At 39.4% G+C, this 15,803-nt stretch overlaps 1 protein-coding gene across 2 annotated transcripts; it reads right to left on the bottom strand.

Annotated features, from left to right (window-relative positions):
• Positions 1-1,944: 1,944 nt before the first annotated feature.
• mych (myelocytomatosis oncogene homolog) lies at positions 1,945-7,110 on the bottom strand. Of its 2 annotated transcripts, XM_041980209.1 has the most exons (3): positions 6,917-7,110; positions 5,007-5,565; positions 1,945-4,208 (listed from the first exon to the last, which is right to left on the bottom strand). In XM_041980209.1, the coding sequence occupies exons 2-3, from the start codon at positions 5,548-5,550 to the stop codon at positions 3,637-3,639; spliced, it is 1,116 nt and encodes a 371-aa protein (XP_041836143.1). In that variant the 5' UTR covers positions 5,551-5,565; positions 6,917-7,110; the 3' UTR covers positions 1,945-3,636. The 2 variants fall into 2 exon arrangements, with proteins under 2 accessions (XP_041836143.1, XP_041836142.1); XM_041980208.1 differs by lacking the exon at positions 6,917-7,110 and having other exon boundaries at positions 5,007-6,885.
• Between the last annotated feature and the right edge of the window lie 8,693 nt (positions 7,111-15,803).

Raw genomic sequence — 15,803 nt, 5'->3', positions numbered from 1 at the left:
AAAGGTCTGAACTGCAGACAAGCTTAGTTTAGCCATGCTACTGTAACTGATACAGTCTGTGGTTTAGCACTGTCTTGCTGAAAGATGCAAAGCCTTCCCTTATGGGAGTACATGTTGTTATAAATCCTTTTTATACTTGTCAGTATTTTTGGGTCCTTTTTTTAAAAACTGGCCAGCTCCATAGACACTAATGCAACCCCATACCATCAGAGATGCACACTTTAGAAATGTGCACTAATAACGGGCTCCTATTTAGTTCAGAGGACACATTATCAATGATTTTCATTGGGAATTTCAATTTTGTACTGGTAAGACAACTCAACAGTTTTACCTCTGTCTGTCTTAATTTTCTATTTACATCAACCACAAGTGACAAAATAGAATAGAATAGAAATACTTTATTAATCCCTTTGGAGAGTCCTCAGGGAAATTTGGGAATTTGGGAACTACCAAACCACTGCATACGACAATTTATTGCATAGGTCAAACACTAGCAGCAAATCTGTCCATAAAAACCCAACATGAGTCTATTTTCAGTTTTTCTCAGAAATATAAAGGACTTTGTACCTCTTAGTTAAACTATACTCTGAAAGGAAAAAAAATATCATCACTGCAAAATGTTACTTTTAAAGATCAAAATCATCTTTATGGTTATGCCATGTACAGATATTAGATAAGAAACACTGATAAATCAACTTTGAGTTGTTTAAACAGTTGAAGATTTTCCAGAAGTGGATTCAAAAGAAACACATAAGAGCAAGATAACAGACACACAAACACACACTCACCTGTCTGGCACATGTCTACCTGCTGCACATGCACAATGCAACACATGGACTGAGCTCAGGTTGCACAACACATACCTGCAGCAGCCTCACACTTTGCTCCAAAGAAAAGGCTTGCATATCACCACTTCTGGGAGTGGTGTGGAGATATGAGAATGTGACAGGTGTGTGGTGGGGAGCATTTCTTGCACAGAAAACAAGGACTGGGAAGTTCACATTAATTTCAGTTTTGTAAGAAATTCCACCTGATTGACTGTGAAATACAAAAAAAAGTGAAAACTTTCTATTTAAAAAGAGGTAGTAAGATTTCTTCTTTTCATTTCATTTGTTATTCTTTTAAAATTGTTTATTGGTTTTAAAAACAATGAAGACTTATTTTATTATATTATCAATTTTTCTGTTAATTGTATTTTCTGTGTTGCTTTGTCCGTTTATGTACTGCACTTTGTTTCAATGGTGGTTGTTTTAAAGGGCTTTATAAATAAAGTTGAGTTGAATTATGAGCTTTTTTAACTTTAAAACCTGTCTAATGAGTACAGGAGGTGAGCTATATGGAGGCAATTGTGTCATGATCTCAGTTTATGTTCATGGTTCATGTTTCTGGTGTTCAGCGTCATGTTGTTTTTTATTTATTAAATTCTGTACTACTCACCTGTTTTGTCAACACTTAGACAGAAAATTTGGCTAAAATCACTGGGTACGTGTATTCTTGTAAAACAAAACTCACTTTTCCTCAGACACGTTAAAATTCATAGCGACCGTTTTTTCCTGCTTTAATACATAATTAACCCTGAGAAATTATTTGCATAATAATTGCACACATTGTGCATAGAATAGCATTTATTAAAGAACAGAGTGAAGATGATTTTATTAGTGATGTCTGCATCTTGGAACAGTTATTGTTCCCAGGTTTGGTTTGTAGTTTACATTTTAATAACCACATACTGAATTTGGCTACTGAGGTTCAACAACCAACTCTGTTGATATGGAATAATATTTATTTTCTACCTTATATCAGATTTCCTTTAACAGTTACACTATGACGCAGGATTAAAACACAACTTGTGGTGTTAGTAGCTTCCATCAGTGTCCCAGTCGGACGTCTTCACCGGATCTCATACTGTTAAATTACTTGGCGAACCAAAGAAAACAAGAAGACTGACTGACTCATTTTCAATTTTATTTTCGTATTAAAAAGGTGCTTTCCTTTTAAATTCAAGGTCATAAACAAAGACTTAATAACTAAAATAATTTATAATACAATAACCAAAAATGTCTGTACATTTACTACAAAATGCAGTCAGGTGGAGGTAGGTTTGTTTAGTTTTATGTATCCCTGCTGTCTTGTTAAAAATCTATCTGAATCTTCAAAGGCAACGCAGCCTGGATATCTACAAAATTGAAAAACAATTAACAGATATGAGGAAAAACAAACAAACTGTCCATTTCTGGAAGAAGACATTTTAACTAGACAGCGGTGGAATCGCAGAAAGGAGACGAAGAGTCCTGAATAATGGATTTCAAGACCAACCCCCCACAAGCCAGGATCTGCTCAAGTCCTCTCAAACGCTTAATATGAACAACTGTTATGACACGTGACGCACATGCAACAATGTTTTGTCTCTTTAACAGCACATCAATGGATAACATTGGCAGAAAGATCTTTAAAAACACCAGTAAATAAACATATCCGGGCTTGTGATGAGGAGGCACAGCCTGATGTCATGTTCTAGTCTGAAAAATATCACTGATCTCTCTTCAGCAGCCATTTGCACGCATCATTATTTTGGCACATCACAAAACCAGTTTGTTTATTTTTTTTTAATAAACGGGAATGTTAGTCAAAGTCAATGGCCGTGAATGAATTTTGGCCCATAATGACACTTTTCTGTTGTAGGCTTGCAATGATCAAGAGAAACTGATGTGAAGCTGCGTTGCTCCAACTCTTCAAAAGGTGCTGAGGCCTACAGTATTGATCACAGTGATATTTTATTTTATTAACTGATAAAGTGACATGACACGTTCCAAACAACTGGAACATCCACCATGAGTAGTGGAATAAACTTCCACTAAATCCCCCACAACTAAGAAACATTAAATACAACAACGGTCTGCTTCTCTGTTTGAACCTGCAAGAATTTAATGTTGAAGTGTCTTTCTGTCACAGCTGTGGCTGAAATGCTGTGGCAGCACCGCGCCCCGGTCAGATCATGTTCCTGCAGTCTTTTAAAACCTGAAATCTATTTGATAAGGCTTATGAGCTTCCGTACATGCACATTTAAACACTTTGTGAGAGAACCGGTGATGAACAGAACTAGTTGTGTTCAAATGTTGTCCAAATAACTGGAAAGCCACCAAACATCTAGATAACGAGTGGAGGGATCACTGGTCAATATGGCTATAAGACATCCTGAAAACACAAAATTCAAGTTTCTTTCAACTACCAAACACTGAGCTGTTGTGGCTTCCAGTTATCTGGTCAAATAAGAACCACTGGCTTTGTTTGTTTGAGCCGTGCCATTTGGAAACCCCAAAGAGTCAAATGAGGATAAAATAAAATAAAAAACTAAACATAAACAAACCACCTTACACTCAACAACAACAGTCAGCAGTCAAGGCATGAAGAGGTTCAGTTCTGAGGCAATGAGCGTGTTGTGGTCTTTGCGTTAAGAACCAGTGTTTGTGTATAGACGGTCCAGATTTTATACGAGCAAGTCTTTGAAATGTCATTGTGTGAGCATTGCAACGTGGTGCGCCATCATTTATCCTCATCCACTAAAGTCTTTGTACAAAGTCTCTTAATTCCCGGACACAACACCAACAGAATTCGCCCCACGTCCCCCTTGGTCCATTAGCTGCGGAGCTGTTCTAGTCTGGCTTTCAGCTCTTCCTGTTTCGCTTTAAGTTTGTCTCTCTTGTTTTGGAGTCTGTGGCTCTCGTCCTCCAGGCCATAGATGCAGTCTCTAGCCTTCTTCAGTATCACAACCTTGGACGCCTTGTCGTTGTGTGACAGCTCTGGTACGTTGTCACGCAAACGCATGAAACAGTTCTTAAGCTCGTTGCGCCGCTGCCGCTCCATTACATTGTGAGTCCGCCGCCGCTCCTCCTCATCCTCCGTCTCTGTTGAGTTTCGGGAAGAGTGGTGGTAACGAGATGAAGAAGATGAAGGGTTGCGGAGAGAGTGATGGAAGCGCGCCGAGCCATCGCTACCCCTTGAGCGCTTGTTGGATGAGACCGAAGGTGGAGGTGAGGCGGGGCACGGGGCGGCGTAGTTGTGTTGTAGCTGGATCTCAAAGTGGTGGCGCTGGAGAGCTCGCTGCTCCTCTTCTTGCTTCTGTTTGCGGCTGGAAAGATCAGCCAATGAGGGCAGGGGGGAAAGGCTCGAGGGACAGCGTACCACAGTCACCACGTCAATTTCTTCTTCTGCCAGAGAGAAACAAACAGAAGGGTTAGTCTGGTTTTTGCCCTTATTTTCTGATGCATGAGCTCATACTACCGGCTTTAACACAGGACCGACAATATAAACAAGAGTGTATTCACAGTACACAACCCACCATGTGGGTCGGATGACGCTCTCTTGCTCCCACACTCACTTACACACAGTAAACATGGTTCCTACTACTGTATACAGTCATTAACATGCAGTTACTGGTTGTAAACTGTTACTGGATGAAGGCAGCTCAAGCTAAAGGCATTACATGCAAAACCTGTCAGATTCAGAGCTTGACAGAAAAAAAAATTCAACATCAGGTTTTACAGGAGCAGAGTTGGTAAAACGACTCCACAGTTTATAGAAGCCATCTAAAGCGTTACAACTTAGCATGACTCAGACAAGCAGTCAACTATCTTTCTGCCTTCAATCAACAGTCACCAGCCCACACACACACTTTATGACAGGATGATGTTGTTAAAGACCTCTGCTTATCTGAACGTCGTAATCTGCAGAGTGCAAAGAACAGGTCGGCTCAGTGCCACTAAACATTAACAATGAATTATCAAAAAAGAAATAAAGAAAGTATCACTGAAGATGATCTGATTGCGGTGTTTATATTGATAAGTTCCATAACAGGACAATGAGAGATTAGAGTCTGACCTGGTTACCAGAACTTGTTAAAAACACACAAAATACTAACAAAAAGCTGTTAAATTACAGATTTAAAGTCTGAAAATCCATGCAGCCAACTTAAAAATACAGAAAATGTGGGTAAGTTCTTAACTCACCAGAGTCACTTGATGAATACGTAGACATCTCGCCACCAGTTGAGCCATAGTCTGATGTAGCCTCATTTGGCTCCTGTGCACCCATCAGGTTCTGGCAGTCGAGCGTGGAGCCAGCAATCTCCTCAAAGATGCTGGTGTCAATGTCAGACAGCAGAGGGCTGGAGCCCAGCATCGAGGAGACCAGCTTCTCTTCTAGACTCTTGTCTGCAGCAAGGTACTGCCAAAGGCTGTCCTCCCCACCGTCCTCCAGAGGAGAACAAGGCTTGCTGGACTCACCCTCCTTCTCCGTGGCAGACTGAAAGAAGTCACTGGTCCAGCTGAGTTGATGTACATCATGGTCTTCCAGCAGGATGTCTGACACGAAGCTCAACTGGTCCTCCTTGGACAGGGGCTTGCAGGCTGTCAGCTCGGTCTTCATGGGAGGGGACTGGGGTGGTGTCGGCAATGACTGGAGGTCCTTCATCAAACTTTGGCAGAACTCATCATCAAACAGCAGCGGCTCTGAGTAAAGCCAGTCCGGCGACTGAGAAAAACTTTGCAACATGTTTGCAGGCAGAATCTGAGAGAACAAAATCCAGAAAAAATAAATAAATCAGAGGAGGTAGAAAAAAATTGAATACAATAATCCAGAGAAACTAATCCAGTAGTGTGTCTACAGCAGCGTAGTCAGCTTAAGGAGGTGAATCCCAACAGCAGCAGCAATTATTGTAGTGAAAGTGTAAACTAGTTTCTCGGACTGAAACCCACACCAGCCGCAGCACCTTTTTATCTGTGTTTACATCATAGTGGCCCCGCCCCACAGCTTCAGGGGAGGCCGGTAAATCACCCCAAGACGAACACCCGCCTCCCCATGACATCACAGAAACAGCTGGGAGAGACCGAGGCAGAAACTTAAAACCACTTTTCCACGATTTACAATTTGCCTTCCCAGAAAGCTGAGTAAAAAATTCCCGAATTATAATTCCCAGCTGTCTGCCAAGACGGCGAACAATTACTACTCTATGAAGATGGACAAGCCGCTTTGTTACCCCCACTTTAAAATTTCTACTGCGTATTCACACAAGACCAAACACTTAAAATCTCCCAACAAGAGAGAGAAAAAAAAATCACAACCCGGTTCAGCCAGAAAAAAACGACTTTACTCAGCAGAAACCATGAAAGGCGTTTAGGGAATTTCTAAGACAACCAGAAACCAGTGACGGTGGAGGGGGAAGGTGGTCCTATGATATTCCTGTGGAGTGTTGTGTGTATGTATAGCAGACTGTGTTAGAACAAAGCAGCAGTGTTTGTTGTAGTCAGACGCCGGGAGTTAAAGGCTGTCTTTATTTTACCACCACAGCCTCGGAAACCTGAGCCAGAACTTAAACACACATCAGTCTACGCCGTGACATGAGAGCAGAAATAATTACATTTTGACCGTTTATGCTGCATGAATACACGCACATCTGTACCTGCACAGAAACCCACAAACATCTGGAAAATATGGAAACGCAGATTTTTAAATAAGGTTTTGAATGCACACTGTTGCACGCGGTACCCATTGCAGGTCGCATCAACTGGATTACCAGTTTCATATGTTAGAAGTTTATAACTGCATTTCTACATGGGACTGCTTTAGTTCATCAGGCAGTCACACAAATGTGTTTGAAACGTCACTGTTAATGATTCGGGGACGGTTTTGACCCTTAAAAAACTCTTAACGATAACCGTCTGTGAAGACCATTTAAACCCCCGCGTGGGTTGAGCACCCAGAGACGTTCACGGGAAACCGGCAATTGATTTTCTTCACTATTTACAGGGCACAGATACATACTATAAGGAAATGCATGCAAAAGCTAGTTATGATGGTTTCTTTTTTTATTAAGGTCGCTGACATGTTTTACATTTTAACCCGCATGCAGCTTTCTTACCTTCAATTATTAGGAAAAAAAATTGAAAAAGAAAAATGTGAGAAAAATTTAATATCCAATAAAATCCACTGAGAACTGTGAAACTAGACGCTTCTGTTTGAGCCAAACTTTCTGCGTGCAAAATTGAAGCTGGAACAAGGCAGCATTGTGTGAAACTCCCAAGTCTTTCTCTCGTCCTCCGCTACTATCAGACAGAGTAGGTGTGGCCGAGGGCAACGGGTTTATGTATGCACTGCAAACATATTCTTCCGCCGCCACCTAGATTCGCGCCAAAAAGTACAAAATTACCAAATTCCTATAAAATTAACCAAAGATATAGCCAATATATCCGTCGTGAGTCCAAGTCACCATTAAGTCCCAGCGGAAAAGTCAAGGCTGAGGGCGATATGGGTAAATAACGCCCTGAAGTGGGGGTCTATCGGCGTAGGGATATTTGCAAGTCTAAATTCTTGGAAAATGGTGGCGGGTAAAACGCAAGGCTAGAAACACACACGTGGATTGTGCAAAGAAGCCGGGTGTTTCGCTGGATGTCTCTCGGCCTTCCCACAGGGCGGCAGTTGAAGCCGCAAAGAGAAGTGAAGGCAGTTATATAGAAATTAGAAGCTATCAAAACTTTATATGTGTTAACATCCTCAATGTCAGTATAAAAACTTAAAATGAGTAGGCTATATGATTCATAGCAGAGAAAACATAAATGTTTTCATGCCCTTTGCTGGCTTCAGGCTTTATTATTACTGCAAATACTTTAAGTGATCGTGTTATCTCTGCCCACATAGTTGAAGGCACAACAGTCTGCTACTCTTAATAGCCATGCTGTTAAACCAAGGTTAAATCAAGTCTGTTTATTTTTTGTATTTATGAGCCTTCTATTCTTTTGCATGTACTAGTACATCCAGCTGTTTCACTTAACTTATTCCGATTTTAACAACTGTATTAACTATCTTTAATTTATTCAAACTATTGCAAATGTATTATGTTTGCAAGGTGAAAACAAGCTAAAAAAACAGGTTTATATAAATGCCTTGTTTTTTTTAATTAAAACAATAAAACAACAGTATAAGGGACACAATACAGAGTAGCTACACAAGAGATTAAGTCCTTGACAGTAATACATATGCAAACAACGCACATGTGAAAACCTACAGCTAGGAAGTTTTATATGAATGTTTTTCAAAATCAGTTGACAAAAACACACTGAATACATGAAAACAAACTGTTTTAGGTAAAAGGACTCTACATTGGTATGAATGGTCCGCAATCAGTCCTAGCAAAATACGACAGCCCTCCCACCCCATGCGCACGTTACATAACGGACAGGGATTCGCCGGTACACGTGCAGAAGAGTCAGCCAATCAGAGTGGGAGTCTGCTGTGGTTCACGTGGTTTCTCATCAAGCTCCAATGACTCTTGTAACATAGTCTTAATACTGGCCTCATTAACTTATATCCACCTCTTTTCAAAAGACTATAGACTATTTGACATATATTTTTTTCTGTCGCATTAAACAGCAACACCACGTTTCTCCTTCAGTATAATGTCATTTCAACAGCTAAAAATCACAATTAATTCACGAAAAGGTAAAATCAGCATTACCAAACGGGATTATCCCCCCTCCCGGTGCGCATTCACACATGTAAATAAACAGTTTTTTTTGTTCATTGTTATTCATACAAGTCTTAATTGACATGCACTTATGTGAAAAGTGGTGGTCTCTCATGTGGAAAATACTTAAGTGCACATTTCCAAAATGCATAAGAGATGCTGCATAATCCAACAGAGACGGTCTGCTGTTCCACTTAGGGAGGATGGGGTTCTTTTTTTGCCAGTGGCAGCTGATCAGGGCGGACAGACACAGCAGAAAGGAACATTCTGTTAGAGCTGCAGAGAAGACACTAAGTTCATGAAATGAATAAGTGGGTTAATGTGCCACCTACAGGCCAACTGGCAGACTAACTGATTGCCCTGGTTTTCTGCTGGTGCAAAGCTGTTTGGCTGGTTTAATTACTTACTGCTTACATCTGCAAATGACTGGTAAATTATCAGAATACTTAATAGGTGCTTATACTAAGTTGGACAATTTTTGTCTTCAGAACTAACAAGGTGTTGGAAACATTCCTCAGGGATTTTGCTTCATGTTGATATGACAGCATCCCACAGATGCAAATCTTCCTCTCCACCACATCCAGAAGGTACTCTAATGGATTGAGATCAGGTGAATGTGGAGGCCACTGGAGTACAGTGAACTCATTTTCATGTTCAAGAAACCAGTTTGAGATGGTTTTAATTTTGTGACATGGTGCGAATTTATTCTGCTGGAAGCACGTGTACTGTGGTCATAAAGGGAAGGATGTGGTCAGCAACAATGCTCAGGTAGATTGAGTGGCTTAAGTAATGTTCCGTTAAGGGACCAAAGTGTGCCAAGAAAATATCCCCACAACAGACCACCAGTATAAACCATTGATACAAGGCAGGATGGATCCAGGTTTTCATGTCTGTGGCTGAAATGGAGACTCATTAGACCAGGCAATGTTTCTCCATCTTCTATTGTCCGGTTTTGGTGAGAGTGTGTGAAAAAGCCTCAGTTTCCTGTTCTTAGCTAACAGGAGTGGGAATCCGTGTCCCCTGCACAGAGCCTTTAAAAACCCGGCAACTCTACGTTTCCATAGTGTTTCATCTCACCGTTCTTTTACCTTGAGTCTGACAAAAAGCCACAGACCAAGTAGCAGGTATACCATCACCTCATGACCCCCATTGTTGAATCATGTTTGTATCACATACAAATGACATCATGGGACCTTTTGATCCACCTTGCTAATGACATTGAGGTGGTACTCAATTGTAATGCAAATAATTCAAACCAAGTAGAGTTGAGCTGAGTAGAACTGAGTGGGTACTACTGGAAAAGAGGCTCATCTATAATTATTCGCACATAAATCGGTGGAGAGGTGGTCTTACAACACAAACAAGAGCATAAGTACCTTTTTCTGGGACCATTCCTGCACTTACCAACATTCTGCTTTATTTTCCTGCTGTTCTTACTGTAATTTTTACTGTTCAAAATGTAGTTTGTTCAGAGAAAAAATGTAATTTAGGGATCCAAAAAAAAGTGCCCTGGCACGATCCAAAAGTCTATATAACTTCATTTTCCCACTAAAACCAAAATCTTATGTACCATGCATTAAGCCAAACATTAAGTTCAGTTTTATTTGCTGCATTACTTGATTAAAAAAAAAAAAAAAAACACTGGGTGCATTTAGCTTTGTGCTGCTCAGCTGCAGAGTCCTGCAGCTCTGCACAGTGTTGCATGTTACAGGTCCTGAGAAAACCCAGAACAATGAGCTGATGAGCTGAATATGTTTAAGTGACTGAAATGAGATGTCTTTTAGTGAGAACTTAAGATCTTAACTGACTCACTGGCTGACTAACGGTGCACAGTGACGGTCAACTTATTGGTTCCCATTGCAGTGACTGTATAACTGTCAAAATCATGACAGACACATCAGTAGGTTGCTGACTGACTGCTGATTCACCTTTGCAATAAGAAAGCACATCTTGCACAAATCCGATCGTTGTTAGTCTTTGTTTTATTTGTCCAAATGCTAAAAGAAAAATCAAGTTTAAATCCTTAAAGGCTAATCAGTAAATGTCTGCTATTAAAGGCACAAGACAAAAATTGTACATATAAAGATAACATTAATCAGTCATTCTTGTAACAACTTTGTGCTAAGGTTTCCTATTCAAATTATCTCTTGATACTGGTGTTTACATGCACACCAGTATCCTGCTTATTGTTGAATTATTGGAGAATCTTGGCTATGTGGAGTATTAAATGTGTTGATGTTAAATTTAGTTTTAATTGAGTTTATAATGTTTCCTTCAGACCTTACAGATCCCAAAATGACTTCCATAAAGGATATACAGATGCATTTTCAATATAAAACCTTCAGCAAACCCCTTGAATTATTGATCCTCTTTCCTCCAGGTGGGTTTTTAGAAGTGAGATGTCCTTGCAATATTTTTGCTGGGATGGATTTTAGGTCACATGCAGCAGGTCACAGCAAAGAGGAGACAAGGAAAAACAAATTAGACAAATGAGATGAACTTCAGGATGCTGTTAGCATGTAAACCCCTTGTCACAGCATCTCCACGTATGTCATGTTCTAAAGCAAAACAATTGCAGACATGTGACTGAAAACCCGCATACTAATAACCTGCTTCTAGGATATGATCAACACCTGAATATGCTTGTAAATGCACCAAATAATCATGACTTGGATCATTGTAAAACAAAGTTCAAACTACATTTGCAGAGGCGTCAGCAAGCATAATTGATGTTGTGCTTGTTAACTTTTAGTTTAGGCTTGTATCAGTGTTTGTGTTTTGTGTAGCTTCTGTCTTATTTTGCTATCAGGCTTCATATAGTTTTACGGTCTGCACAGGAAAAGGCACTGGGTATGCTTTATAATAATAGAAACCATGTAGCATGAGAAACAACTTTTTCTTAAGGCTGAATTTGAAACTATGACTGAATATGATATGATTTAACATAAAAAACAAGTCAGCAAAATGTGGCATCTGAAAGGATTATCTGCTTCTTCTCAGTGTAAAATGGTCGCATTGCTGGCTGATGGGGTTAAAGGTTAGTTAATTATTTGACTGACTGACTTACTGACCGATAAACCAACTGACTGGCCCAATGAACTCAATGGCATAAGAAAGCCACTAGGACACACACATGCAGCCAAACCCCCTGGGAGCCTGGGAATGAGATTACTACCATGTATATATCTATGTGTGTGTGTGTGCGTGTGTGTGTTTCCACTCAGCTACAATCTCCTCCTTATTAGGCCTCCTCATCCTGCAGTGTGTTTCTGTGCTGCTGCTGCTGCTGCCTGTCTGTCTGCTGCATGCTTTAATTAGACAGCAGCTACTGAATGAGCTCATGCACATAGAAACTGTGCTCAGTGACACTGGCACTCATCAGGCTCTGGTCTGAGATCTGGTTCTGGACAGGGCTCTGTAAAATATACTCACCTTTATCTACGTTAGGAATAAAACATTTTCTTTTAATGGGATTTCCTTCAACATTTTATTTAAATGATCTCAAATGAAACAATTTAATCTTTATTTTTTAAATTTCCGTGGATGCTTTAGTCAAACAACAGCGTCAGACAATAACTAATAATGTCCATCCTCTCAGTCTTTGACTCTTTTCTTTGCTCCCAAGAGTCAAGTTGTGAGAATCATGTGACAACTTACTGGGAATTACTTCCTTCTTTAAGCAATGACACATTAAAAAACAATAATTCATTTACAACAAGATGCTTGGATTAATAGCAGCCTCCTCTACAAATATGTATCCCTGTGTGTGTAGAAGAACAAGTTAAACAGTACAAATAAGACGGTTCATGTTATAGTGATGGTGTTCATGCAGGGTTTGAATCGCTCTTAGGTTGATACAGTGAAGTCAGAAACACTGCTCACCTCTGATTTTTGGACTTATTGATCTCACCACCTCTTTGTTGTTATCCATCAAACCTTTGGATCTTGTCGCCCTTTGACTTTGTAAACTCTATGAGGCTGTGGCACCATCGTACATGCTAAACATTACTGATTACCAACTAGTCATCTCTATTGTATTGACATACAGTCCCCTCTGTCTTTTGATCATTTCATGGGTTTCACTAAGTTTTTTTTTTTCTTAGTTTTATAAAGGCATGTAGTTTAAGTCAAGTCTGATTTTTTTTTTCAGGAAAAGGGATGTGACAATTTGAGAGGGACATGTAGACCAAATAATGAGGGCCAGAATCAAATCAGTGCCACCAGTGTTTCTTTCGAAGTGTCAGCTTAATGTATCTCAGGATGCCATGAAGAAGCAAACTTTGCAAAAGGTTCTAAGATCTGAAAAGCGTTGATTCTGCAGTTATTTAAGTCTGAGTTTTTCGTCCAGTTTGACTGGCTGGCTGACCTAATTGCCAAAATATCCATCATGTCATATTCATGAATCATTTACTTAGTTTACTTACATGCTTAAGTTTAAATTCTAGTAGTTCAGTAGTCATAAATGCAGCAATGGATTAACGTGTGGGCCCTTATGAAAAAGACAGGCAATTATTTCAGTTTGTTGTTCATCTGTAGCCTTTCAGGATCCCATAATGCACAGATTGATGAGATTGTATGACTGACATGGCTGACACCTCTACTAAAGTGAACTGATCAGCAAGTTAAGCTACAAGGAAACAGTGAAGAAGAAATGTGAAACAAGGAGGAAAGAATCCTTACTAACTCAGTCCTGTCAAACAGGTATTTCTTCTTAGCAAGACTCCTAACTGAGTCAAAGGATCCACTATTTAAGTGGCTGTCATGATGAGAGCAAGGTAAATGCTCTTGATGCTCAGTGCTTTCAGATTTCAGCAACATCTGGGGCCCCACTGCCATTGTTGGACTCTGCTGTTGTCTTTTTTCAGCCTGTTTCAACTTATTGAATTACTATTGTTGTTTCAGATGAGAAATCTCACTGATTGATCAGAGTAGTGAGGGAATGCAAAAGAAGATTTATAACAGCAGTGACAGAAAGCGAACATCTAAATTTAACATGTCACACATAATCTCACTTTTCATCTTTATTTCTCCAAAACAAGGAACACTTTCACGAGAGTGCAGCCATGTGGAGAGAAGAAACTGAAGACCAGCTGGAAGTCACGAACGAAGACAGACCAGGTCTGTTTGACATGAGTAAAAAACAAAGCAGATGCTTTTATTTTGACATATTTTTCTGGTTCCCTTTACAATATGATACGTTCACCCCACTGGTGAGTCTAAGATCCAGCAGGGGCCTCTTGTCAGTGCTGGTTCTTCATATTGGTTTAGTGCAGTGTTTCTCAAATTGTGGGCCCTGACTTCTGTGGGGGTCCTGAGATCACGTCAGGGGGTTGCCAGATCATTGCAAAAGAACCAAACAAACAAACAAACAAAAAAAAAATAAAATAAAAAAACTTCATAGCCTACAAATTAAAGTAATTTGAGATTTTTATTAGGGGTGTCACACACATTAACACATTAAAGCAAAAAGATTAATCTGTGAAATTAGCAGGTTAATTTTTCGACAAACGTGCTAAAAGTTATTACTCTTGGCGAGAGAAGCTGATTTTGGGAATATGGGTGCTTTGTCACAGCTGTAAACATAATCCACCAAAAACAATTTGTCCTTCTTATTTATGAAGTTTCTGATAGATTTCAAGCCTTACATTTAGAGCGTGGCCACAGGATGACCCATTTGATGTATCACACAATTAACCACTCATCGATTGCAGGGGTGGATCCCAAGATAACCAACATATGTAATCTTTGACGTCACGGTTCAAAAGGTTTGGGAATCATAACAGCCCATCAAGAAATAAAAAGAAATGAAAAGAAAAACAGAAATGCTTTGAAAATTCAAAGTGACTTGCATTTTTTTTCATGCATTCATACCAAATAAAATTTATGTCAATGAATAGAACCCTTTAATAGTGTTGACTGGAGCAACAATTCATCATGACTACATATTCTTTTTACTTATGCATGACTACATAAACTATTTTCACTATCAGTGCGATATATGCACCCCAGTTCCTTAATCACATGGAGTCTTGTTTAAAGAACTTCCTCTTGTAGAAAATTAAGATTTGAAGTGCTTGTTCAGTAATTAGTTTCACTAATCCAATTACACCATACACTCTGAATTCCTGCTGGGTCACAGCAGGACAGTCCACGTCGTTATTTCCTCTGTGTCAAATCAAAACACTTATATCTAGTCAGTGTCTTCCCCGTTAGAGGACTTTGCTACAAAGATTGCGTTATCTGTATTTTGCATACCCAGAGCCAGACAGACGTTAAACACGGTCTTATTGTCATTTAGGGCATTTTGTGTGCTGTCAGTCTATTATGCATGTTATTTATTCAGATTAAATTGAAACCCAAAACTTATAATGGCCCCTAAAAAACAAAATCAAACAAAAAACAAAAGGCAAGGCAAATTTATTTGTATAGTACATTTCATGTAAGACAATTCAAAGTGCTTTATTGAACAAAGATGCCTTGTTGTATAACTAAGGTAGGGTGTTTGGCATTTTGAAAAGACACATTTGTATTAGTGGGAGTTGCAGACTAGAAGGTTAGGAAGAAAACATTTTAACTAGCGTGTAGAGAAAAAAGTGAACTCTTATCCTTTCCTCCACTCTGCTTTTGAGTGTAGGGTCACAGCGACATTGGTAACTGATAACATGTTAGAAAAATATTTCAGCTGTCTTGTGGGTGACAGGTTTTAAAAGAGTGGGAATAAATAAAGCATATATCTTTGTCCTATTGCACAGATTGTGACTTATTTCTAAACACCATCCCTCATAAGTCAAGTGTTGTATGCAGTTTACTGTAGCTCCATTTTAAGAAAAGTGTCCTGACGAGAACAAGGCTCTAAATGAACTTCACTGTGCTCAGTATTCCTAAAGATACCAGCCAATCCCCCAAAATAAGAGAGATTATAAATTAAACTTAACGTATTTAATCATACACATTTCTTTAAAGGCTATATATATATATATATATATATATATTGAATGAAAATTGAAATTACCAATGTTCATCTAAATTCCTCATTTCAGAGACACATAAACATCATATGTTTTAAGTTCTCGTCAGAGCTATGATCCCCAGCCAGAATATGTGGCACTCTGGATATTCTCAGTTTTTTTAGCTTGGCATTTGTATTTGTGCATGAACTCTGGACTGTGTGAGCACAGACTATCTGCTATTCACATCCTTTTTATTCATCAACATTCTCCACTATGTCCTTTCTTTTATTCAAACCAGCCTTGTTCTTTTTTTTGCTCCATTCATCACCTGACAA

The sequence above is a fragment of the Melanotaenia boesemani genome, chromosome 3, assembly GCF_017639745.1.
Source record: "Melanotaenia boesemani isolate fMelBoe1 chromosome 3, fMelBoe1.pri, whole genome shotgun sequence".
NCBI lineage: Eukaryota > Metazoa > Chordata > Actinopteri > Atheriniformes > Melanotaeniidae > Melanotaenia > Melanotaenia boesemani.
Note: the sequence above shows the minus strand (reverse complement) of the source record. Positions and strands in the feature narration are given on the sequence as shown.